The sequence below is a fragment of the Trachemys scripta genome, chromosome 17 (genome assembly GCF_013100865.1).
Source record: "Trachemys scripta elegans isolate TJP31775 chromosome 17, CAS_Tse_1.0, whole genome shotgun sequence".
In the NCBI taxonomy this organism is placed as follows: domain Eukaryota; kingdom Metazoa; phylum Chordata; order Testudines; family Emydidae; genus Trachemys; species Trachemys scripta.
This window is the reverse complement of record NC_048314.1, coordinates 436,786-461,922: the sequence shown is the minus strand read 5'-3', so window position 1 is coordinate 461,922 and position 25,137 is coordinate 436,786. Positions and strand designations below refer to the sequence as shown.

The 25,137-nt window shown below is 45.6% G+C and overlaps 1 protein-coding gene across 6 annotated transcripts in view; it reads left to right on the top strand.

The window, feature by feature from the left end:
* WIZ (WIZ zinc finger) overlaps nt 1-25,137 on the top strand; it is a 140,581-nt gene that overhangs the window by 67,738 nt on the left and 47,706 nt on the right. For 2 of the 6 annotated variants that reach the window (XM_034793315.1, XM_034793313.1), the window contains exons 3-5: nt 11,808-11,868; nt 15,563-18,120; nt 18,452-18,817. The exons of 1 other annotated variant lie outside the window; for it this stretch is intronic. In XM_034793315.1, coding sequence (XP_034649206.1) covers nt 11,808-11,868; nt 15,563-18,120; nt 18,452-18,817 — 2,985 coding nt within the window. The remainder of the gene's footprint in view (nt 1-11,807; nt 11,869-15,562; nt 18,121-18,451; nt 18,818-25,137) is intronic. 3 more of the 6 variants (XM_034793314.1, XM_034793316.1, XM_034793320.1) reach the window with 3 other exon arrangements.

Genomic DNA, 25,137 nt, shown 5'->3' with positions numbered 1-25,137 from the left:
CACTCCTGGTGCCATTCATGCAAAGATCTCAATGCATTTTGCACATAATTAGCCTCCCAGCACTCTTGGGAGGTGGGAACTGTGCCCATGTAATAGATGTGCAAATGGAAAGGCAGAAGGTAGAACAGAACCCAGGAATCCTGACCCCTAGACCTCTGCTCTAACCATTTCATAACACTCTTCCTGAAATTATACCATTCTAAAATTTAGTTTTATTTTATAAACATGTTCCTCCCATGGTCTCTGGTCCTTGTATAGCACTGTGTCAGCACTGAAAGACTCTTGCAATTGAGACTTATCATTGGCCTGGCTCAGAGGAGACCATCCTACGAGCTTGCTTCCAGCTGGCCTGAAGCTGCCTTGTGGGTTCAGGTCTCCCATCTGGGGAGAAGAGCAATCATGGCTAGCTGACTGTTGCATGCATGCCCTAGCGTATGACCGTGTGGCAGAGCAACTGGGGCATTGCCAAAAGCAATGCCATGAGAAGATAAAGAGGCTGCAGGTCCAGTATAATGAAGCCCAGGATGGCAGCAGTTCGTCCTACTCAGACAGGAAATGTGCCTGTTTACCAAGTGCACGTCTGAATCCTAGGAACTCCACCCAGCCTGGCCCAGGAGCACCTTGCAACTTAGTCATTAGAGGAGGTGCTAAGCAGACTGAGAACTATGCAAACCAGAGCAAAGAGGAGCAGTGCAGGTGGTGCCTGTTACGTTGCTGGGATCTCAAGGTTTCTTGAGCAGACCTAGCACCCTGGCACGGCTGCAGGGATAGTAGCTGAGCCAGTTTGGAGGTGGAGGAGGGGTTCTCTACAGCAGGTATGCAGCTCTTCACTGAGAAATGTTCCAAAAGGGCAGATCTTGATTCCCATATCCTGTTGTAACCTCTACCCCACCTTTTAAAGTTTTGTATCTAAGTTCTAATGTGTCCTTAGCTTTTGTAGCTCAATGAGAGAGTGGCTTTCAAGTAGGAACTGGAATGCAAACCTGACTTGGAATCTCTGCTATCCTGGCATGCTTTGGTATTACAGAGATGGCTTGGAGACTGCTATTAACTCTACCATTTGCTTTACATTATAGCGTCCACCACTGCAGCACAGGTGACCCAGAGCCAGCAGGGAGGGAGATAGAACCTTGAGGTCCAGGGATGGGGGAAGAGCAGAGAGGGTCTATTCCTGGAAATGCACAGAGACACAAATAGGGACTCTTGAGTTGCTGTGCCAGTTGTAGAAGCGCAAACGAGAGTCACTATGAAAAGATAGGATAAGGCACTGATGCAGGAATGTGTTAAGAATGAGAGGGAGATGTGCAGGGAAAACAGACAGATCCAGTAGGAGTTATTTAAAGGAATATGAAAATGTCTGCTGCTTTGAGCCAGCATCTGCATCCTTCATGCCCTGATAATGACAGATAGTGCAATAATTCAGGGCAACAGCAGTTATGGGACTGTCCTCCTAGACCCCCACTTCTTCCTAACCTTTTCTCAGGCATCCTACTTCTCTGCAAGAATGTGGGAAGGAAAATGTGTCCAAATGAGAGGCACTCGCAAGAGAATAGCCCCCAGTGCCCTACTCTGGTTTGTATGTTAGCACTTAGAGCAGCTTGCTTGTGTGTAACAAAGTTCATTCTTTGCGAACTTTGCACATCAGCAATACTGCCCTTTGATATCAGTACAATAGCAGTTCACACCTCCATGAACTCACTCGCTCTAAGGACATAACCTCATCCAGAATATAGCTCTGATCCCACAGTAATCCACTTCTTCAGGAACTTCTTTGCTAGGCCAATAAATGGAATTGTCTAATTAAGAGAGGCTGGTTTTAAAACAGAAGTTATATTCACTTCACTTGATCAGGATCTAATTCTCTAGTGTGTGGACAGATCATTCCTTATTTGTGCATCATGTGCAACCTCAGATGGAACTGCTTGTCTGTCTGGCTATTCGTGGGTTGCTGTCCGTCTGGCTGCCTTAGCGCTCTACTGTTCACTTGCTTTCACATATGTTATGCAAAGTGCAGCCGGCAGATACATTAGTGGCTGAACAGTCGTTCCAGCTCAGCAGACACATCCATCTAGCTTTCAGTCTCAACATATGCTCCACCATCTCCCCGCACCTGCTGAATGTATTACTCAATCTGTGTGTCTGCCATGGCAAGGAGAAATATGAGGTCATCTGCAGGCTAAAGGGAAAGTGTGTCCATACTCTTGCTGCCTGATATCTGTGCAACATTTCATGTTGATCACCCAGCTATCTTGCCCTGCTCTGACCCTCTCCAGCAGAGATAGATGGAAATGTCCTGAAATGGCTCAGGACTTTTCTCTTGCACAAAACCGAAACTATTATTATCCTAGTCATACAGTGCCTTTGAGAGAGGTAGTGAGGCGGTGCCGGCTGGTGCCCCAGCAGTATGCAGACATAACCTTAATGCCAAACATAAATAATTCCATTTCCCCGCTTGCACAGTGCCTAGAATTGGCATCTCTATGAAGCAAACCCCCAAAAAGCTGAGGTGAAGCCAGGGGGAGCACCCTTCCTGCAGAACTACTCCCATTTTCAGGGCATCTGTACCTAAATGGATGTAACAATTTACAGCCCTGGGAGCTCCCGTCAGCTCTGGCCTGAATAGCCACGGCAGCAAAACACCTCCTCTTCCACCTGCAGGTGGCCAGAAGGTATCGCCAAATTTGGATCAGGCCGTGATGATCTGCACTTTACATCCACATCAAACTCAATGAAAAGATGCTCACCAAAAAAGTGAGTAGCGATTGGATGACTAACATAGTGAATGCCAGTGAAAGTGGGGTAGGATCCGAGGTTAAAATAGGGAAAGAACAAGTTTAAAAATTTCTTACACACGGTAGATGTCTTCAAGTCACCAGGACCTGATGAAATACATCCTAGAATACTCCTAGAGCTGTCAGAGGCGCTATCTGAGCCATTAGCCATTACCTTTGAAAAGTCATGGAAGATGTGAGAAATTCCAGAGGACTGGAAAATGGCACTACATTTGCCCATCTATAAAAAGGGAAATAAGGACAACCCCGGGGAATTACAAACCAGTCAGCTTATCTTCAGTACCCTGGAAGATAATAGAGCAAATAATTAAGCAGTCAATTTGCAAACACCTAGAAGATAATAAGGTGATAAGTAACACTCAGCATGGACTTGTCAAGAACAAATCATGTCAAACTGACCTAATAGCTTTCTTTGGCAGAGTAACAAGCCTTGTGGATGGGGGGAAGCGATAGATGATGCGATATATCTTGACTTTAGTAAGGCTTTTGATACTGTCTTCTCATAAACAACTTGGGGAACTACCCTGTTTCCCCGAAAATAAGACATCCTCCGAAAATAAGGCCTACTTACAGTTTTGCCTCTCGTTGTAATATAAGGCATCCCCCCGATAATAAGACCTCCCCGATAATAAGGCATCCACCGATAATAAGGCATTTTTCATTTCTGAAAAATAAGACATCCCCTGAAAATAAGACCTAGCGCATCTTTGGGAGCAAAAATTAATATAAGACACTGTCTTATTTTCGGGGAAACAGGGTACAACCTAGATGAAGCTACTATAAGGTGAGTGCATAACTAGTTGGAAAACCGTTCCCAGAGAGTAGTTATCAATGGTTCAGTCAAGCTGGAAGAGCATATCGAGCGGGGTCCCGCAGGGATTGATTCTGTTCAATACCTTCATCAATGATTTAGACAGTGGCAGAGAGAGGACACTTGTAAAGTTTTCAGACGCGATACTAAGCTGGGAGGGGACCTACAGAGTGAATTTTTTTCCAGAAATGCTGATTCTACTTGTTCTCAATGGAAGTGCTCAGCCCCACTGAAAAGCAGCCTAGGACTTGGGGGACATAGATTCAAGTCCCTGCTCTTTCATAGACTCCCTGTCTGATCTGGGGTGTCTCTTAGCCTCTCTGTCCTTCAGGTCCCCCTTCTGTACAATGGAGATAATGGCAGTGCTCTGTATCACAGGGGTTTACAAGGGCAAATACATTAAAGTTCGTGAGGTGCCCAGATACTAAGGTGCTGGGGGGCCAGATAAATTCCCGGGAGAGAGTATGATTTTTATCTTGGTTCTCTTTTAACCAAAAGCGGCCAAACATATCTGGTATGGGAGCTGCTTTATTGCTGCCTTGGTAACAGGTTAGTAGCTGTACGCTGTACAGTAGGGCGGCGATCTTTACTGTATGATTTTTACTTTGTGCACAGGCAAACACTATGTTGCTTCCACGAGCAGCCATGTAAAAGACCAACTCAGTAGCTGGTATTCTGGTGCCTGACTTGATGTGTTCCTCATAGTCAGAGCAGGCACTGCCAAGGTTGTCTCGGTCAGCACATTACCCTTTGCTTAGCCCAGACCCTGCTGTTTGGGTTAACCTATTATATTTTTGGCACTGATGCTTACTCTGCCATAGCTTTGCCTTAGAACGGCTGACTGTAGAATCCCTGCTTTCCAAGCTAGGGACAAGACCGTGATAACGTAGTTACCTGCTAGTGCAAGGTCACCAGTAGAGCAGTGGCTCTTCCAGTACCTGTGCTCATTCATGAAATACCATAGATTCAAAGAAACTGCTCAAGTGGAATTTAGTCTTCTAGAGCTAAACCATGATTTGCTTCATCTTATGTTACTATGAAGATTGGGCAGTGACCATCACCTGTTGCTTAATGCCATGGCTGAACATGGTCTGTCTGTACAGACTTCTCTAACAGTGCTACTGTGGAGATACTGAAATGTGTTTGTCTTGCCTGTGCCAAAAATTATCTCAGAAGCCTCTGAAGACTGACACCTGAGCATAATCCAAGGCATTGCTCAGGTCAATAAAGACTTCATTGAGGTGGTAGTTTGGTCACTGGACGTTTTTCTGTAGCTGCAAGACAGCAACAAACTCCTCGACAGGAGTGCATTTTCCACCACCACACCACCTGAGTATATGATGTCCATAAGGCCATAGAAACTAGAGATGGAAAAGTCCTGTTTGTCTGTCCTTTGGCTAGTGAATGCTACAAAATGTTCTCCGGGACTTTGCCCTGTCTAGTGTTGAATGGCTCTTTCACTGTATCCCTTTACATATCTGAATAGATCTCTACCACCAAGGAAAATATTTTCCTAACATCCATCTTAAATTTTCTTTCTCTGTATTTTATCCCATTCCTCCTAGTTATAATGCCTTAGATCATCCTAACCAATTCCTGGGTGCATATTGCCTCCCTTAGTCATATTAAGAGTGGGATTTTCAAAGCATTCCACTTTGGCCTAATTCTGCTCCCTTTAAGTAAAACTAACATTGACTTTGATGTGGGAGTCAGACCAATGCTAAATGCCTTTGAAAAGCCCACTCTAACGGTCTTCAAGTTGATTTATTATTTGTGGGCACCATGCTTTTTTGTCCAGAAATCTGTCTGAAACATTTTATTAATAATCCCCAGCCCCTGTATAGCACCTTTCATCAGCAGGTCTCAAAGCGCTTTACAAAGGAGGACAGTATCATTACCCCCAGTTTATAGATGAGGAAACTGAGTCACAAAGAGGTGAAAGGATGCAGCTGGGGGTGGGTCTGAGGCCAGGAGTGGGGGCCTCTGCTCCCAGCCCTGACCCCAGCCTCAGCCCCGAGTGGGGAACGGAGCTGTGGCCAGTGGCCAATACTGGTGGCGGGGCCGAGAGCAGAGCCACGCTGGGGATGGGAGCCAGGGACATGGCTGAGGGCAGGGGAGGGGCTAAGTGGTGCTCTCTCTTCCCCCTCCCGTGGGGGCTAGCCTGGCCCTGCTCTCCCCCCTGATGTTCCTCTTTGCCCCCCACAATTTGGGAACCTCTGTTCTAGGCCATGCTCCCTGTAGCTCTCTCTAGAGATGCTTCTGAAATTAGCATAGTCCTTCTTCGGACCTTCATTTGTGATGAGGCTGGTGTTATTTTGCAGAACTTTTCTCTGCATTCAGATATTGCAGAGGAGTTCTGTGGATGGTATGTCCCATCCACAGCAATAGAGTTGTACATCACTTTCCAGTCCAGACTGGGGGCTATTATTATGAGTGTTTATTAGCACTTTCCCTTGGGAGTTCAGTGAGTGCAATGAAAGATGGTTCTGTGCTTTACAAGCTTTATCACCTACACGAAGCATGTCAGTTATTCCACATCTGCTATCCCATGTGAGCAAGGGTATTCCTTTGGATAATAGGGTGGTGACTAAGCAAAATCTTCACGCTGTTGATGTGCAATGGATGCCCATTCAATATGCAATTCACCTCTATTTACCATGGTTCAAGTTGCAATCGTTTTTCTAAATGAGCCACAGGTTTTTTTTCCTGTTTGTTTTTTAGTGGTGTTCTTGAAAGGATGGTATTTCTCAAGTACCTGAACTTTAAAACATGGCATGTTAAACAGCCCTCAGCAAAGAGTTTATCTAGAACTAAGTCCATCATGTAGAGAAGGACTCTTACCTCTTGCTCTAGCATGTGGTGCCTCCTCTGAAAAAACCCCTAATGCAAAGCTTTTGTTTGTTTGTTTGTTTGGCTGCATGTTTTGGCCTCCTCTTCCCTATGCTCTCATGTGATGTTTTTGCTTTTGAAAATGTCTGTGTCGCCAGTTGGATTGAACTTCCCTAGTGCAATATGGCAGAGTAGCAAAGGCCCGTGTCTGTGTAACGATGGCATTTTACCTCTTGAATGTTCCTGTTTTTAGTGGAAAGCGCATAAACTTGAGAGCTATTGCTGCTGTTGAGCAGCGTGTAAAGTCTGCATTCAGTCTCTCCTGGAAAAATACACAGTCCCTACTCTTGCGACTTCGAGGAGAAGTTCTCCTTGGATTACCATAGAGAGTAAAATGGAACCCACACAGTCCAAGACATTAAACTCCCTTGTCTCTTATGGTTTCCAAGATACCAGGGTTTGCAGGGAGTGCTTCTACGTGCTCATCCAGAGGAAGATCAATCACTGCATGTTTTCCTCTCCAGGAGACAGCTCCTAAAAATAGGAGCCATGCTGGAGCTACCAAGAACAAAGGAACTCTTGGGAACCACCTCTGCCATTGTCCTTCTCTCCATATCTGCGCTCTCTGCCGCGCCACACCTAGCTACGTGCCCATCTGCCAGATGCCATCTATTCTCCGTATGTTGTGGAAGTCTTTAAAATCTGCTTTTTTTGTGTGTGTGTGTGTGTGTGTGTGTGTGTGTGTGTGTGTGTGTGTGTGTGTGTGTGTCAGATTTTAACAATTGCGGCTTCTGTCCCCTCCCCCTGGCATTCCAAACTGGTGTGACAGCTTCCTGAATACTACCCATTTAACATGATCCTGCAGTGTGTTACCGGATTCTCTTATTGTTCCCCTTTAAAAGAAAAGTGTTTGAAACATTCTCCCCGGATCCTAGGGACGTTGTCCTTACGGTGCAGCATTTTCAGGCCAGATGTGATCACAGAATGGTGTAAATCCAGAGTGAGCCCAGAGACTTCACTAGAGTCACTCTGGTTTTAGACTGGCGTAAATAAAATCAGAATTCAGCACTCACTCTGGGAGATATTTTTCAATCACAGGCAGAATGTTTAAAGCTGAGATTTTCAAAGTAGTCTAGAGACTTTGGGACTCTGGGTTAAGGAGGTTTACAAGTCCACTCCATGGTTTTAAATCTCAGTCTGAGTCTTTAAGTAAAAGTTCTTTTCTTTGAATGATCATGGTGTCTGTGCGCCTCGCTTCCCTTCTGGACAACATTCTGGACTCTGCATTTGCTGGGGGTGTCCTATTATCTAGTCAATTTTATTGCACAGTAAACGTAACTGGCGCTTCATGAAACAAATGCAAGATCCTTGAAAATTATGAGGGCGCTGCCTTGGAATTTGCTGTCCTCCTAACAGAGGAAAGCAAACCCCAGACGCTAAAAAGCACAGAGACAAGACCCATGAGAAGGTCACGATTGGAAAGATCCAAACTGTTCTCTTTCGTGGAAGAGGAGGAAGGGGACTGCACCCCGTTAAAGGTCTAAAGTAGCTCTCCGAGGTCTGAGCCTGCATATGCACAGAGTACTCTAAGTAAAGCCTGACTCCCCTGCAGCACCACATTCCCTGAGAGCCCATCGTGCCTGTGTCAGTGCTGGCAGCTTTCTATTTCCTCTATCTCCGTAACTTGTCTTAAGGCTAACTAGTAAAGGATCTCTCATTAGTAATGGCTCAGCTCCCTTGTACGGTCAGTGTTGGTGGCTGCTGCACCTGTTAATTGGGTATCCCCTCATCTCTGCTTGCAGTGTGAAATACTCAGTAAATTCTCTGGTTACTGTGTAAGAATCCTGAGTGTTGACTGACTACCCCTTCACCTGATCTGTCAGGGTGCAGGAGCACTATGAGACCGGACCTGTGGTCTCTGCAGGCTGCATCTCTTTAACTGGGTAATCCTAAGGCATAGCTGGCTTCCTGGGTTAGAGCCAGGTAGCTACAGGATACTAGGATGGAGAGGAAGGCAGCCCTGTAGCTGCTAGGAGAACTGTGACCCGAGATGATGATGACCAAAGCAGGGTCATGAGATGTTGATTTACCATGACAAGGCTATAAAAACCTTTTCCATGTGGTGACCAAAATCAAACATGGGTGCCAGGCTGGGATCCTAAAACTAAACCGGAAGCAAGGCGGGTTTAACTGACCACTGTTCTGACTCCTTGAGCCATCCGCATGGCAGGCCTATTCTGGCAAAGCAGAGACTGGAGTGACCTGGACACTAGCGCCTTGAATCTCCCTTGCCCTGCATCTTGTATAGTCCCTTACCCCAAGGCAAAGTGGCTGTCAAATGCTGTCCGCTCAGAATGGTGGCAATTTACCCCCTTGGTGGTGGTGTGAGTGGCAGCAGGGCCATGGAGAAGCAGGTCCTGGAATTCAGCACTGCATTCTACATGGAATACAGCCTGTGCTTCCTGAAAGCTTCAGCTGAATGGAGCTGTGCCTCTCATTTGCTTTAGAGGTGATTCAGGCATGGAGTGTATAACACCTGTACTCCATAGAATGTACTGGCTGCTAGCCGGGATCTACAGAGCTCTATGGTAGTGTAGGTCTGCGCTGTCTAAGACCCTGTCTGTTCTAGGGAAATTGTTTAAAACATCCCACTATTGCCAATACTGGCTCTGCTGTCACCAGTGGCACTATGTTGCCTGTCCTAATGTGGACAGGCTGCCGGTGCCATTGTTAAGATCATAAGAGCTACCAGACTGGGTCAGACCAATGGCCCATCTAGCCCTGTATCATGTCTCTCTGGCCAGTGCCAGAGCTTCAGAGGAGTGCACAGAACAGGACAGTTGGAGTGATCCACCCCATCTTCCCCTCCTGGTTTGTAGCAGTCAGAGGTTTAGGGTTGTCCCAAGCATGAGTTGCATCCCTGACCATCTTGGCTAATAGCCATTGATGGAGCTATCCTCCATGAACTCATCTAGTTCGTTTTGAACCCAGTTATACTTTTGGCCTTCGCAGTGTCCCATGGCAATGAGTACCAGAGGTTAATCGTGCATTGTGGAAAAAGTACTTCCTCTTGTTTGTATTAAACCTACTGCCTGTTAATTTAATTGGATGATCCTTGGTTTGTGTATTGTAAATAAAACTTCTCACTTTCTCCACACCATTTATGATTTTATAGACCTCTGTCATATTCACCCCATCCCTTTAGTTGTCTCTTTTCTAAGCTGAATAGCCCTAATCTTTGTAGTCTCTCCTGGTATGAAAGCCTCAGAAATCTTTGTTGCCCTTCTCTGAACATTTTCCAGTTCCATTATATCCTTTTTGAGATGGGGGGTGGACCAGAACTGCACACAGTATTCAAGTTGTGGGCGCATCATGGATTTATATTGTGGCACTGGTTTGTTTTTGTTTTGGCAGGGGGTGGGGGAGAGGTCTTGTTTTCTATCCCTTTCTTAATAGTTCCTAACATTCTGTTAGCCTTTTTGACTGGAGGGAAGGATTTTCCAGTGATTAGGGCACTAGCCTGGGATTTGGGAGAGACGGGTTCAATTCTCTGCTCAATCACAGACGTCCATTGTGTCCTGGGGCAGGTCATTCACTCTCTCTCTGTACTCAGTTCCCCTCTTTGAAATAGGGATAGCAATGCTCCCCAGCCGCCTAGGGGGTTTGTGAGGTGATTGTGAGATGTTCAGATATGATGGTAATGGGGGGAGAGGCAGATAAGTACCAAAGATTAATAGGGCATGTTGTGAGGCCTGTCTTACTGTGGTTTTCCCTGAGTTACTTTTGCTCATTTGGAGTTTTCTTGAACTGACAGCACTTGGGATCCCTGCTTGCAGTAGGCATGTTTGGTAAAATGGGATCCATATATTGAGTTGACCGTGCCGTGTACAATAGCAGACCACTGCGCTGATGACACTCCAGGCCATGGTAAGATGAGATTGGCAAAGCAGCCTAAGGGAGTTCAGTATCCAATACCCATTGAAGTTAGGCATTTGAGCACCTAATTCCCTTGGGTTCTTGGAAATCCCAGCCTTAATGGCTGCTCACATTGTCCATATCTCCAACAAGTGCAACCTCCCTGGCCTGAGACACCTTTGACTTAATGTGGATACCCATCATACAGTTTGAACAGTTCCACCCTGCCGCTGGCTTTTGTGTTCTTGGGATAAATGTTCATCCCACAGGCTGCGTCTGGAAGTCGAGCTCGAAGGCTGTGTAGGGTCTGAACGGGCTTTCAATGGAACACAGAAATTGTTCTTATCATTTGTGTTACGGGACCACGTTGGAGCCCCAGTCATGGTCCAGGACCCTGTTGTACTGTGCAAACGCAGAACAAAAAGATGGTCCCTGCCCTAATGAGTTTACAGTCCAACTGTAAGAGAAGAGATAACAGGTGGCTACAGACAGATGGGGGAGCATAAGGAAACAATGAGACAGTTGTGATCAGCTCGATGGGCAGGGCTCTCAGCACACCAGCGGCCTAACTATTGTGATGTTTTTTGTAGGCGTCATGGCAAAGGAGAGATTTGAAGGAGTATAATGAGTTAGTTTTGTGGGTGTTTATGGGGAGCATGTGGGCAGCATGGGAGAAAGCACAAAGGTGCTTGTTTGAAAATTTAACAAGTGGGTGATGGAGGCTGGGATCGTGGGTTGATCAGAGGCGGGGGTAGCAAGCAGCTTAGAGAGGGGTGACATGGTCAAAGCAATAGGCTAGGACCGTGCTTCTCAGCCTGCGGCCCAATCAGCACAGAGCCGCGGCCCATGTGACATCCTCAGGACCATAGAGGTAGTATTTGATGCGGCCCACATAACACATTGTGGGCCACAATAAAATAAAAAGGTGGAGAACCACTGGGCTAGGACAATGATCCTTTGCATCAGCATTTTGAATGGATACTTCTAGCCTAAGGGCAGGTCACTCCAGCTCAAGGCAGCAGAGAGCACATCACTGTGTTACTGTGTGACATCCTGCACAGGTTCCATCATTTTCACAAGGTTCCCTTTGCAAGGGTTCTTTACAAAAAATCAACCACCACCCAGTTGCTTGACTTCAAATAGACTGGGTGCCCCTCTCAAGAGAGGGTGGGTGGGAGCCAGGCATTGAAGCATGTGCATTTTTATTTTAAACTGCTTACTGGAAGAATGATTATAGATCAAATCGTTGGTGCACAGGATTAAACCCTCTTAAGTGTGGGTTAGAAATGCTGCAGTAATCTCAACCCGGCTGCAGGAGGGGAGGAGGCGCAGCAGAAGCAGAGGAGGGGGCGGTTATCTGCCAGGAAAGCTTTTTAACACAAAATGACATTATTCCAAATGGCAGTAAAGAAGCCAAGATTCGGCCCTGATCGATGAAGCTTTCCTTCTCTCTGTTGCAGATGAGCCCGATCCTGCCCTCTGTGATGCTGTCCCGAGCACGCCTCACAGGAAGGAACTCTGGTAAGTGCTGATGCTCCTGGGATAAATCACACATTTGTGTCACTGCCACTGAACCGATCCCGAGGACTTTCACTTTTAACAGAGCTTCCAGGTAGTAAAGCCTGAGGATGCCCCTCCCCCTGCCGTCATTGTCCTTCCTGGCCAAAGAGGAGCTCCCCTTTGGAGCCAGCCGGTGTCACTCCTTGCTGTTGAGTAACATTGGGCATCTTACTCTCTCTCACGCTTGCCAGGCAGGGCTGAATGCATGTCCAACCCGGTTGTTCTACTTGATGACATCATTGGGCCTCCGAGCCCAACCCATGCAACATTCTCAGTCTTAAAGTAAAAGAGACTAGGATGAGGAGTCAAACCCAGCTCTCCTGATTACACCTCTCAAGTGACCTATGTTTCTCATGATGATATGCTACCAAGTGGCTTTTGGGAGGGAATGGGGGTGCATGTTCTGCCATTGTCTTTTGCTTTTTCTTGTTTCTCTCTTTCCCCCATATCCACCAGCTGCCTGCATGCACATCACCTCCTGCAGGGGTGTCTGAGGCCCAGGTAGTGTACCATTCCTCTCCTAGTGCCACTATTCTGGCTACTGGAGGCTTGCCTGCAGCCATTATCTCTGAGTAGGCTGGCAGTGGTAACAGATTTAAGGTTGATGGAGGGATGTTCAAGGAGTAGCTGTGGAATACGATGGAGAAAGCATGTCAGATATTGTGTCCCACATTGTGGCATTGAGTGATAATTCTGCAGGGCAGTACGGACCACTGACCAGCTCAGAATGCCCCTCGTTTATCCTGCTTACGCAACATAACTAGTGCCCAGCACATTTTAATGGGTTTATTTTTGTATCCAGTGTTACTCAGTGTTCTGATCCTTCCTGGGCTAGGAGTTTCCTTAGTGAGTTATTCTTAATAATACACATGAGATTTGCAGTGCATATGGTAATCACCTTTCCTTGGTGACCATGGAGAAACTCTCTTCCCACCAGCAGTTATTTTGCTTGGGTAAAATAAGGGATTTGACTGAGCTGGAAAACTGGATGTGAATTTGTGGGGAGAGGAGGTTTCTTAAAACAGAAAATGGCAGTGCTGTGTGGGAATTTTGTGGGCTTGGCAGCTGTGCTATCTTAGCCAACAAAGGTGCTTTGTTCTCAATTCAGTAGAACTTGACCTGTTAGATAATGCTATCCTGTCTCATAGACTTGAGAGCAGAGCGGCTGTTGCGGTTTTTATCGCCTCTGGTCACCTCTGCAATTGGAGGCATTTGAGTCCCCTGTTTGTTAGGTTCTCTGGCCCAGTGCCCATCGTAAGGAGCAAGTGAAAGTCTTAGTTAGTGTTTCTATGAGGAAGGCGTGGAATGAGAGAGAGGTGGTGTATTGGATGACTCGGTTGATTAATAAGAGGCTCAGGGGGTTTCCACTGAGACAGGTTTGTAATGAGCCAAAGCTATGAGTATTCCTGGTGTGAACTGAACAAGGGGGAATCTCAACCCAGATGTTAGTTGACAAGCATCCACATCACACAATCACTGCCACGTTTGTCACTGACCACAGAGAAGCCGAGGACTGACTAGGCTATGGAGATTCAAGTGAAGTCCTCATAATCCAGGAATAAGGTATATTGACAGGAGCCAGTGCGTGGAGGAATCTTACCTTGCTCTCTGGCTGTATGGAGGCCTGGAGTCCGTATGGCTGCCACTGTGCTGCCTTTTGCACCATGTGTGCTACACCCAATGGTCTGTGAAGCGGTACCTCTGATAGCTGCCATCAGACTATCGCTCTCAGCATGCAATGCTCTATCTCAATCAAAACCTGCTGGGACCGGTGGTCTCCACCATCTGCACCTCTATTTTAATAAAGACACTTCTCTAGCTTTTTTTCATCCATAGATCTCCAAGCACTTTGTAAAGGTGGGTAGAATCATTATCCTTGGATTTGCAGAGGGAGTAGAAGTGGTTCAGAGCAGTTAAGTAGCTGGTCACTGGCAGAGAGGAGAACAGGAGCCCAATCTGATTCGCAGCTGCCCTCATGTGGTGTCCACAGGCACCTCTTTTTAGACTTCTGCGGTACCTCTGCCCCAAAGTTTGAAATTTTAGCCATAGCTGACCTATGGGCACTGCTTCTCGAACCCTAGTCCCTTTGGGCATCTGCCCCTCTCCTTCCCCTTCCTACCAGCAGCCATGTTGGCAATAAAAAGCCTTCAACCCTTTCAAAACTGGTACAAACACCATCGGGATCGTCTGTGAATGATGGAGATTGTAATGTCTCCCCACAAGACTGCCGTTGCCTTAGCAGCAGTGCCCTCATGTCTATTTGCTCCACTTAATGCAGATGAGATGTAGCCATAAGATCCTGGCAGGCGGTTAGCACTGTCCTGTTCTGTGCCCCAGTGCAGAAAGAGTAGGTGTGGGGAGGAACCTTTTTAGGGCGTATTCTCTATACTTTGAGCCCCTACCAAGGTGTGAGGGGATGCTCCTGCCCCCATTGGCTTGTGGCCCCTGTACAGAATGCTGAAGCTGGAGAAACAAAAAACAATAAAGAGGAGCAAAATGGCTCCTAATTTCTCACACTTCCTTTAGAGAGCTGCCAGCCGATAGAACTTTCCTCTGAATAAGCCACTGGCGAGGCTCCTATGTCTGGACTCAGAGAAGGTTAAAGGGTGATTTGATTAGTCTGTAAGTACCTACAAAGGGAACAATAATGGGCCCTTCAATCTAGCAGAGAAAGGTAGAAGCATGATCCAATGGCTAGCAGTTGAAGTCAGACTACATTTAGACTGGAAATAAGATGTAAATTTTTAACAGGGAGAGTAATTAATGATTGGAGCAACTTACCAAGGATCTTGGTGGATTCTCCATCTCTGACCATTTTGAAATCAAGATTGGATGTTGTTTTTCTAAAAGCTCTGCGCTAGGAATTATTGCGGGGCATTTATCTGGCCTATGTTACACAGGCTGTCAGATGAGATGATCATAATGGTCCCTTCTAACCATGGAATTTATGGATCCAAAAGGCAGGGTGCTAGGGGCCATGCCTGCACTGTCCATTGAGCTCTACGAAAGCCTTACTGGTTCCTATTCGGCCTCATAATAAAATATCTGTCCTCCCACAACAGCAAATATCCGTGGGCAGCTTGGTAGAGAGAGTGATCGAACTGTCTAGGAGCCTGTGTCCCAAAGGTCTCTGCAGAGGGTGGCGCGAGTTTTTGAGCGGGGAAAGGGGAAATTTTGTTCAGGTGGGTTGAGGCAGTAATCCAGGAAGTGAGGATGGAAACGTTCAGCTGGTCTTCAGGAAACCCTTTCTAATAGGGTCACTTCTAATATGTGAGTCAGCCTCTCTAGGGAAGCTGCTAATGCTATTGGAGTCTTTGAAACGAAACTGGACCAAGTCCTTGAGGATATGCAGAAGAGATTCATCTTGCACGTGGCATTGGAAGGGGCAAGGAAAAAGTGGACTAGGCAGCCTAATAGGTCCTTTCCAGCCTTAGTATATTTGATTGAAGATCAGTCTTGTTAATTTTAAATGGGCTACATACAGGGGAAGCCTGGTGACATTCTCTGGCATCTATGATGCAGGAGCTCAGAGTATATGATCGAACAGTCACTTCTGACCTTAAAAGCTATGAACATGAAGTGATGTGTTTTATGTAAACAGAAGTGTTTGTTCATATCCTTTAACCAGCTAATACATGTCAAAAATTATTTGCAGCACCAGGAATGAAGAACATGTAGAACTCAAGAAAGGGTTTTACAGAGCAGATTCCAGGGGTTCAGCAGAGCTAAGAAGCATGACTGTGTCTGGCAGCACATCATGGGATTGTTCCACTCTAGAGACAAGAAGAGGTGACTTGAGAGAAGAAAGCACTTTAGAAAGACTTTCTGGTTTGAAGGACTCAGCAGGCTCAACAGAAGTGCAGTGTGTAAATCCTTCACGCTCAATGGAGTCCACGTTTACAGTGGAGTCCAAGATTGTAAATACTGTGCAGATGGACACTGATCAATTGGAGAGTGACTCTCAGGACTTGAACACTCACAAGGCTACAGCAGAAACTTCTATTCCTTGTGCTGGAGTACGGTCTGTTAGTGGAGAGGAAAAATATCATAAAAACGAACCAAAGCAACTTGAAGCCTTCAGTAAAGAGCACTTAGATAAAAAAAAGAAGGGCATTCAGAGGTTTGACTGGATTTCTGGGCACAGTAAGAGTTCTAGTCCTCACTATAAAGACATAAACAAGCCAACAGATGGAGCAACTAATTTATCCATCAGGGGACAGGCCGTGCATGAGGTGCCTCGTCTGTTGCCTCTGCCGGTATTCAGAAAAACGCTAAACCCTGTCTTGAACAAGTCGAAAAGTCTGGAGAGTGTATCCTCTGACAGGACGGGGCTGGCAATGGAGGCCAGTTTGAGTGACTTGAGTTCTCTTAATGCTGCAGAGTGGACATTGCAAAAGCCAAGCCTCCAGATAAATGAAGATCTTGCTATCAGCAAACAGTCCTGGACAGTAAATGCTGAAGACTCTGTAGAGCGAATCCCACTGATGTCTCTAGAACCAACTCCCTGCAGCTCCTATGACATTGAGATGAGGCCGTATGTGTGCAGTGTCTTGTTAGAGGAGCAGGGAAAGGAAGAGCTTGGCCAGGAGGAGGATCCCACCGTGTACACGTGCATTGAATGCAGCATTTACTTTAAGAAAAAGGAACACTTGATGGATCACATGCTTCAGCATAACCAGGGACCAGGGCAGGACCAAGATAGAGATGCAGTTGGGGGTCAGTGTCAGTTCTCCTGTAATGAATGCGGATGGGCATTTGGGGACCCTGGCGCTCTGGAGCAGCACAAGAGGCTTCATCAGGAGTCCAGAGAGAAAATCATTGAAGAAATCCAGAAGCTCAATGAGTTTTCAGACGAAGGTCGAGAAGCCCGGCTGCAGTGTCCCAAGTGTGTCTTTGGAACCAACTCCTCTAAGATCTTCGTCCAGCATGCCAAGATGCACGTCAAGGAGAGGAAGGACCAAGGCATGAAGAATGTGAATCTCTTTGGCAGCACTGGCAGTGGAGAAATGCATGACAGCCCAGTGCACAACATCTACAAACACTTAAAACCAAACAAACACACCCCTGTGCAGGTGCAGCCACACAGCAGCAGTAAAGGACTCAGCACATGCATGCTCTGCAGCTTCCCCGCCCCCAATGAAAATATCCTAAAGGAACACATGAAATATGCCCATTCCCATCTTCCCTGGGACATAGAGATTTTTGAAGAGGACTCTAATCAGCCCGGAACTAGCAGGGATGCCTACAGCCCCGCTAGGCCAGGCCGATTTTCAGAGATGGATTATTTTGGCAAAGCTGAGAGACTGTTTCCCCAGCCTCACCGAGAAAGCACATCCCATTATGAATCTGTTCATAGCTTTTCCATGGGTCACCAGAGACTCAATAAAAGCAACGGAACTAATAAAAAGGACTTCCAGACATCAGAGTTTCACACCAGGAAAGCAGCCCCGTACGGTGCCCTGCACAAAAACTTAGGGCTGTCTACCCTTACCTCAGCAAAAGTTTATTCTCAGTTTGCCCTGCAGCAAATGAAGAAAAAAAGCACAATACACCACCTTGAGAGTGATGGGGACAATGTCAGGAGTCACCCAGAGGGGCTGGAGGAGCTCAGGCACAAATGGGCATTGGCAAATGATGTTGGGAGCATGGAAGAGGAAATTTCTGTAACCACGGAAATAGATTTGACTGAGAATAGAAGCTTCAAACCCTTTGCTATTCCTCAGTCTGTTTTGGCCCTCAAGAGAACTTTCGGAGACACCTTGAAAGCAACAGACTCTTCTATAGCATCGGAAGAACAGCAGCATCAGTTACAGAAGATGGTCCCTGTTGTCCTTCTAGAGGAGATGAACCTTCATCCCCAAAAGACAAAGCAGCCAAAGGGGAAGCTGTACAAGAAAAAAATAGCAGCTCCTTCCAGGGAGTTCATGATGGACGAATCCCTCCCCTTAGATATTCTCTTGCTGGACTCCCCTCTAGAGGGTTCCCTAGAGCTAGATGACCTCTTGGATACAGACTCGCCCATGCTGAAGAACGAAGAGAGGAAATGCCCCTATTGTCCTGACAGGTTTCACAATGGGATTGGCCTAGCCAACCATGTGAGGGGACACTTGAACAGGGTGGGTGTGAGCTACAATGTCCGTCATTTCATCTCAGCAGAAGAAGTGAAAGCTATTGAGCAAAAATTTTCCTTCCAAAAGAAGAAGAAAAAAGGTAGTATGTACTCAATTTATTATTTTTTTTTACTTTTTTTTTTTAAACTTTTTTTTTTTTTTTTTAAAATTCCTCCCACTGAGGCTGGGTATGTATATTATGGTAGCTGGCCTGAATCTCCGAGTCTCTTGTCACAATACAACATCCATTCATGGCTTTTTCATCTGGTTAAGCTTTTCTCTTTTGGCATTATCACCTGGCTGGGGCTTTTACCATGTTATGTGCAGTAAAGTCCTCCCTTGGGCTTCCCATGTCTGGAAATATTTGTTAGGTGCTTTTAATATTTGTTAGCTGCTCCTGGATGATGCTGACAAATTGTCCTTCTTTTTCGCAGTTGCCAACTTTGACCCAAGTACTTTCAGTTTAATGCGATGTGAGTTCTGTGGGGCTGGTTTTGATACACGTGCCGGTCTGTCCAGCCATGCCAGAGCCCATCTGAGGGACTTCGGTATCACCAACTGGGAGCTCACCATCTCTCCAATTAACATCTTAAAGGAGCTGCTGGCCAATTCATCCCAACACCCTATGCTGCAGTCTGCAGTAGGAACGGAGCCTTCATCCCCAAACCGAGAGAGGGAGGTGCACGGGTTTGGACACCGAAAAAGCATGACCCCCATGTCTGAATGCAGTATTCCACGGTCTCCTTTATCCCCGTTCCCACCTGCGTGGGGAGACGAGTCCATGCAGTCCTTCCGAGACGGTAAGCAAGTCCTGAACTTACCTTGCAAGCCGAAAAGTGTATTTACTGCTAATCTAAGGCCAGATCCTGCCATCCTTACTCTGAGTAGAATTCGATGGAGGGGACAATTTGCAGAGCAAGGTTCTATTCAGCATGAATAAAGGTGGCAGAATTGGGCCCCTTGTTATTAATCTCCATCCATACCTTGTTATCCCTGTGTCTTGCCATAAACTGAAGCTTGGGCTGTGCCAATGAAACCTGACACTGGCTTTTGAGCAGGCAAATAGATCTGTGGTGGTGGAGCAATAGGCAAAAGAACCTGCCTTTCTCTTCACACACAGCCCAACATCCTTGAAAGCTCCTGTGGAGAGACCCAAGGGAAGAATTTTTTTTATTTTTTATTAGAAGGATCGATCTCCTGCATTGAACTGGGTTTCTGTCACTAAAACTTATAAACCTGAAATAAGAGTCTGCCCGTTTTTTCCTCACTCAGCAGAACTTTGGTAGGAGGGAGAAATGGCAAAGTTGAAGCCACTGGGACCAGTTCAGTGGCTTCCAGTTATTTATTAATTCTACTAGCACTCAGGTGTGAGTAGAGTCCATGGCCTGAGAAGCTGTGCATTTGTCCCATCTGCTGCACTCTTCCTGAGCCTAACATAACTCTGAGGGACAGGTAAGTGTTCAAAGTAACTATCAGCCACCCCCAGACAAAGCTTGTTGCTGGTAAACTCACCCAGACTGGTTGATGCAAGTGACAGAAACCCAATGTCCTGGTTTTTAAAAATGTCTGTTTGAAACTATGGGTGCATTAATCTAGAACTGCAGTTCCTGTTAACATAGGAAAGTGCTAGAGAGCGTTCACTAAGGCAGTATAGTCCAATCTTACTTCCAGAATTCTGGCTGTAGGGAACCAGTGGCTGCCCTACAAATCTCAACACGTGTAATCTCATGTTCAGAAATGCAGTCCAAAAAGTGGCAGGATCTTTGTGCCTCTCTGTAGCAAAATGGCTCCCACTGCTGCAGCGTCTGAGCCCCTTGCAAACATTAATTTAGCCTTGTGACATGCCTTTCATATCAGCAAGGATTAGTATGCCTGTTTTACAATTAGGGAAATTGAGGTAAAGAAGTGCTAACTCCTCCAAGGGCTTGCATGGAATTTATGGCAAAGCCTGGAATTGAACCCAAAACCTCCCAAATCTCTATCCAGTGCCTTAAACAGAGACCAGTGAGCAGGGTAGCTACTTCTGTAGGGTTCCTGGATACAGAAGCATAGTATATCAAGGCTGTTGCCCTAGGGGTTTTTCGCCTTCCTCTGCCTAGGGCACAGGTTACTTGCTGGTTTGAACTAGAGTAAATGGTGGATTTGAACTTGAAATCTTTAAATGAAGATTTGAGGAGTCAGTAACTCAGCCAGAGGTTATGGGTCTATTGCAGGAATGAGTGGAGACAGTGCTGTGGCCTGCAATGTGCAAGTCAGTCTAGATCAGTGGTCTTCAACCTTTGGTCCGTGGACCTCTGGGGGTCCACAGACTATATCTAAGATTTCCAAAGGGGTCTGCACCTCCATTTGAAAATGTTTAGGGGTCCACAAATGAAAAAAGGTTGAAAACCACTGGAGTAAATGATTGTGATGGTCCTTTCTGGCCTTAAAGTCTAGGAGTCTGAGTCTTCCAACCGCCCTCAATGGGTAGCCCTTCTGCTGAATGGTGACGGAACTCTGGACCTTGCAAGTCTGCTTCCCAGTGGAAGAGAAACTACTGATGCAGAGTCTGGGTCTATCCTAAATGTGCCTTGCTTTATCTACCCATGCACACCAGTTCTGGAGCAGAGGCAGTCACAGACAGCATGCAGGCAATCCCTTCTTCCAAAAATCCCACCCCAGTTCCCAGGAAGCTTCTCTGTCCCAAGAATTCACTCCAAATGCAGAGAATAAAACAGAGAAATTCTCCTATCTGCCACAGCTTTTCTCCAAGAACGACTGCATAACAAAATGAACAATAATACAACATTTCTTCAAAAGACTAAAAACTCAATAAAAGGAACTTCTAAGGCTGTGTATGACGGCACTCCCTGCTGACACCTACCACAGCAATAATATCCTGGCAACTTTCTCAAAGTCCTTGAAACAGATGAAAAAAGGATGGTCACCGGAATTCCAAACTTAGCAGTCATCTTAGCTGTCTCTAGCTAAAATAAGGAACGTGCAATGTAGGGTGTGCTGGCATGCTCCTCGTGCCCTACGTGCATCTAAAAGGATTCTTGAAGATGAATATAAATGAACTATCTGAAAAACACAGCTCTACTTGGCAAGTCAAATCACAGTAGATGCATATAGCTTTGTGACTGTGGCTGGCTGCTAGTAAGATGTGAGCCATGGGCTTGTCATAGGCGCAGTGCCTTGATGCGCTGCTTAGGTGCACCTCTTGCATACGCTCGTAAGCAGTTTTGGTGTCTTTAGAAATGTTGCTGCCTTTGGCTGGCACTTCAGCAGTTTCAAGCCACAGGTTCCATGAAAGACTGCAGAGATGCTTTTCTAATACGTGCAGTTTACTTACTTAGAATACTGTGTTGGTCTTGTTAAAAATTAGCCCTACTCCCAGAATGTACATGTGTTCTTGTTAATAAATTAAATGAATGGAAAGGGAAGGTGCCTCAGTCAGTTGAAAGAAGAACAGGAGTACTTGTGGCACCTTAGAGACTAACACATTTATTAGAGCATAAGCTTTCGTGGACTACAGCCCACTTCTTCGGATGCATATGCATATGTGGGCTGTAGCCCACGAAAGCTTATGCTCTAATAAATGTGTTAGTCTCTAAGGTGCCACAAGTACTCCTGTTCTTTTTGCGGATACAGACTAACACGGCTGCTACTCTGAAACCTGTCAGTGAGTTGAGTCGCTTCAAAAGCCTTTCAATAGCAAAACATTCTCAATGAAGAGAGAGTTTAAAAAATGGGAGACCCTAACCCTCACTTTGGATTTTCAGTGTAATTCCAGTTCTACAGATTCCTCTTATCCAAAAGTCCTAGTTATACAAAACAAGTAGCCTGAGGTTAGTTAATTGCACTTCTGCTTATTCGAACACCCAGTTATCCAAAACTTTCAGGTGTCCCCAGGCCACTCCAATAAACAGGAGTGAACTGTAAATGCAAACAAGAAATGAGGGTGATTGCTCCAATGTTCTAAGTTCAGACATATTAATTAGGGCCAGTAGTGCTAATATTAGTGTTAATTCCTATCTCAATTGTTATGCCATTAGTCACCTTTAGGAAGTAATGTAGACCCAGTACCTATATTGAAAATGTTTCCTGCTAAATTTTGATCAGTCCACATGTCACACCCCTGTCAGCCTCAGAGCATTGCCAACTGTTTGGCTTTTATCAAAGTCCAGGAAAAAAATCACCTACTCCAATATACCTGTCATTTTGTGCCATGATAGTCAAACTGTTTAGCTACGTGATCCAGTGTGAATCTCTCCATAAAAACAGCATTCTCTTGACTTCCCAATACAAAGCCAACCTGACTGTGTCATGCTCTGGGCCCTCCAAAGTGTACTCCACTTCGGGCATAACATTTCAGCTTTGCTCAAGGAAAGCTACTGCACGGAATCCTTACAATCTGGATTCATCCATTTGATGCTGCTATAGCGTCAAAAACTATCTAAAAACCTGTCCCATGAAGTGCAGAAAGAAAATGGGACTCCTGTGTTTGGTCAAAGAAACAGTAAAGAAATGTCTTGCCATCTTGGAAAGCACTGAGGTCCCACAGTGATTAGTACCGTACTGGAGCCTGAGTGGAACAGAGTCTCCTGTGCTTCCATTTCTTATCTAAACCCCGATCAGCTTGTTTATGCCAAAGTGTGTGTGTTTAGGAGAGAGTGAGTGTTAAGTGATATGGCTGTGGGGAAAATCCAGCGATAAGCCTTGTTGCTCTGAAACCAGGGCTAGAGTATGGCAAATCCTTTAAAAGCTATCTCTTGGATTTAAATATTGCTTACTTTATTCTGTTTTATAGTCTCATTACTAGTGTGCTGGGGCAGTGGGATCTCAGAAAAAGGGGATTAATTTGGAAAGCTAAAGGCCTATGTTTAGGGCTTCAAAAACTTGAAGTGTAACTAACACACACCCAGCATTATGTAGGTGCTAGTCACAACTCCAGAGTTATGAGTTGAGTTTTGCATTTAAATAGGGAACAAAGCCTCTTGATTATGCATAGAGAACACAGCGTATCCACCCCAATTTACAGCACTCCCTCCCTGAGTACAAAATCTACTTTCTGAGAATTTGAGTAAATCTTTTAATTAGTTTGAGTCCAACTGAATTTTAAAATGGCTCCTTCAAGACCTCTAGCACTTAGTGTCAGGAGAAGGAATTACCTAACAAATCTCTCTCGTGAGAGACTTCTGGGTTTTTTTTACGCTAATTCCATAATATACATGTTTTTGTCACTGCAAAAAAAAGTTAACGGGACACTGTAGTTTGCAATTGATAATCCCAAAAGCCAGCACGAGTTTCATACAGCTGCTCCTTTGTGCATAGATAGTATTTTATGTTTTGCTATGTCTTCTGTTGAACTTATGCTAGTAAAGTATATGACTTTGCACCACCTGTAACACTCTTCATCACAAAGCCCCTTATGAAGGTTAGTATTATACACCAACCCCACATCCAACCTCCATTTTACAGGTGGGTAGTTAAGGGCACATGGAGGCAAGCTGACTTGCCAAAAGTTACTAAAAGGGTCAGGGCATGTCAGGAATAGAACCCAGGTTTCCTGTCTGCCACCCCTCTGGTTTTAACTACTGACTCACACTACCTCTTGTGAGTTACAGTTGCTGTGGGAATCATAAGGCTTAGCTGAGATGCATTAAACCTGTCCCTGGACTATGGTGAATGTGTAACACCTATGCTCATGTCTCTCAGAACAGAATTCCTGTTTCCTTCCTGTCCCCTTCCAGGTGTGGATCATGGAAAAAGCTGACTGGTATTGACTCTGGTTATTTGAGAAGCCCCTCTCCAGGCAGGGAATAGCTCGCTGTTAGACCCTACATTTAAACCATACATTTCTGGTGGCAATGCCCCTGTTGTCAGGATACACTTTGTCAGCTCAGTTTCAGGAGAAGATAGAAAGACACTAATTTCTTTTAGCATTTTATTAATTGCCCTCTAGGTTATGTCAATTTTCTGAAGTTGTCACGGTGTCCGGTGTTACAGGAATTAGCCAGATAAAGCCCTAAAAAGCAGCACCTCAGGTGTGCCACAGTAGCGCTGTAGTGTAGTCACTTGGTAGAGTGATGGAAGGCCTATTCCCATTGCTGTAGTAAATCTACCCCTCCAGAGGTGGCAGCTAGAATTCTTCCATCTTAGCAGTGACTATACTGGGTGTTAGGTATAGTTACTGCATCTCAGAGGTGTGAATTTTTCATACCGCAGAACGACATAGCTAGGTAAACCTAAGTTTTAGATGTAGACCAGGCCTTGGTCTTCATGCAGCAGAGGTTCTCCTACCGTCTTCTTCCTGTAAACCTCCCCATTTGCATGATACACAAACAAAAACTAACCAGAGAGTATCCGTGGAAAAGGGCTGTCTTGCTGAAAGATCTGCTCTAGCGCAACCAGATTATGGGTTGGATGCAGGAATTACTGGGTGGTATTCTCTGGCCTGGGTTATGTAGGAGGTCAAACCAGTTGATCATAATTGTCCCTTCTGACCTTAAAATCTGATTGCTTGTAAAAACATCTGAACAAATGAAAATAAAAGGGAGGTGGGGAGTGGAAATATCTGATGTTCAGGCCCATGGCAAGAGTGTTAAGTTGGATCCAATAGAGGATAAGAACTAGGGACACGTATTTGGATTGGAAAACGCAAGGTATAAAGAGGGTGGTGCAAAAAATGGTGCATTCTGAGTCAGGACTGAACCAATGGCTCAGTGGGAGAATTGTGCCGTTGGAGCTGTCTTGTTTGTGTGAAATGTAAAGAGGTCTTGGCCCTGATGGGAACTGAAAACCCCACAATGTCTTTTCTGAGTAAGGATGTTAACCTGAGTGTCTTGGTCAAATTCCAGCTGGGGAATTATTCTGCCTCCCTGAATTTTCCCCCACTCCACTTTCAAGTGGTTATTGTATTCTTCACTTCCTGCCCTAGCCTATTGTGCTCTGTTAAACAGCTGCAGTATCACCTGACAGGAGGCTGTGCTGAAGTGGCAGGCAAAGCGATCTTTGCTGATTGCTTGTAAAGCACTTTGAGGTTTTTCTGCTATGGAAGGTGCTAGGCAAATGTAAGCTCCTCTTTGCTAGAGGTAAACTTAGCTCGGATGTTGTTTGGTTGCCCATGATTTATCCT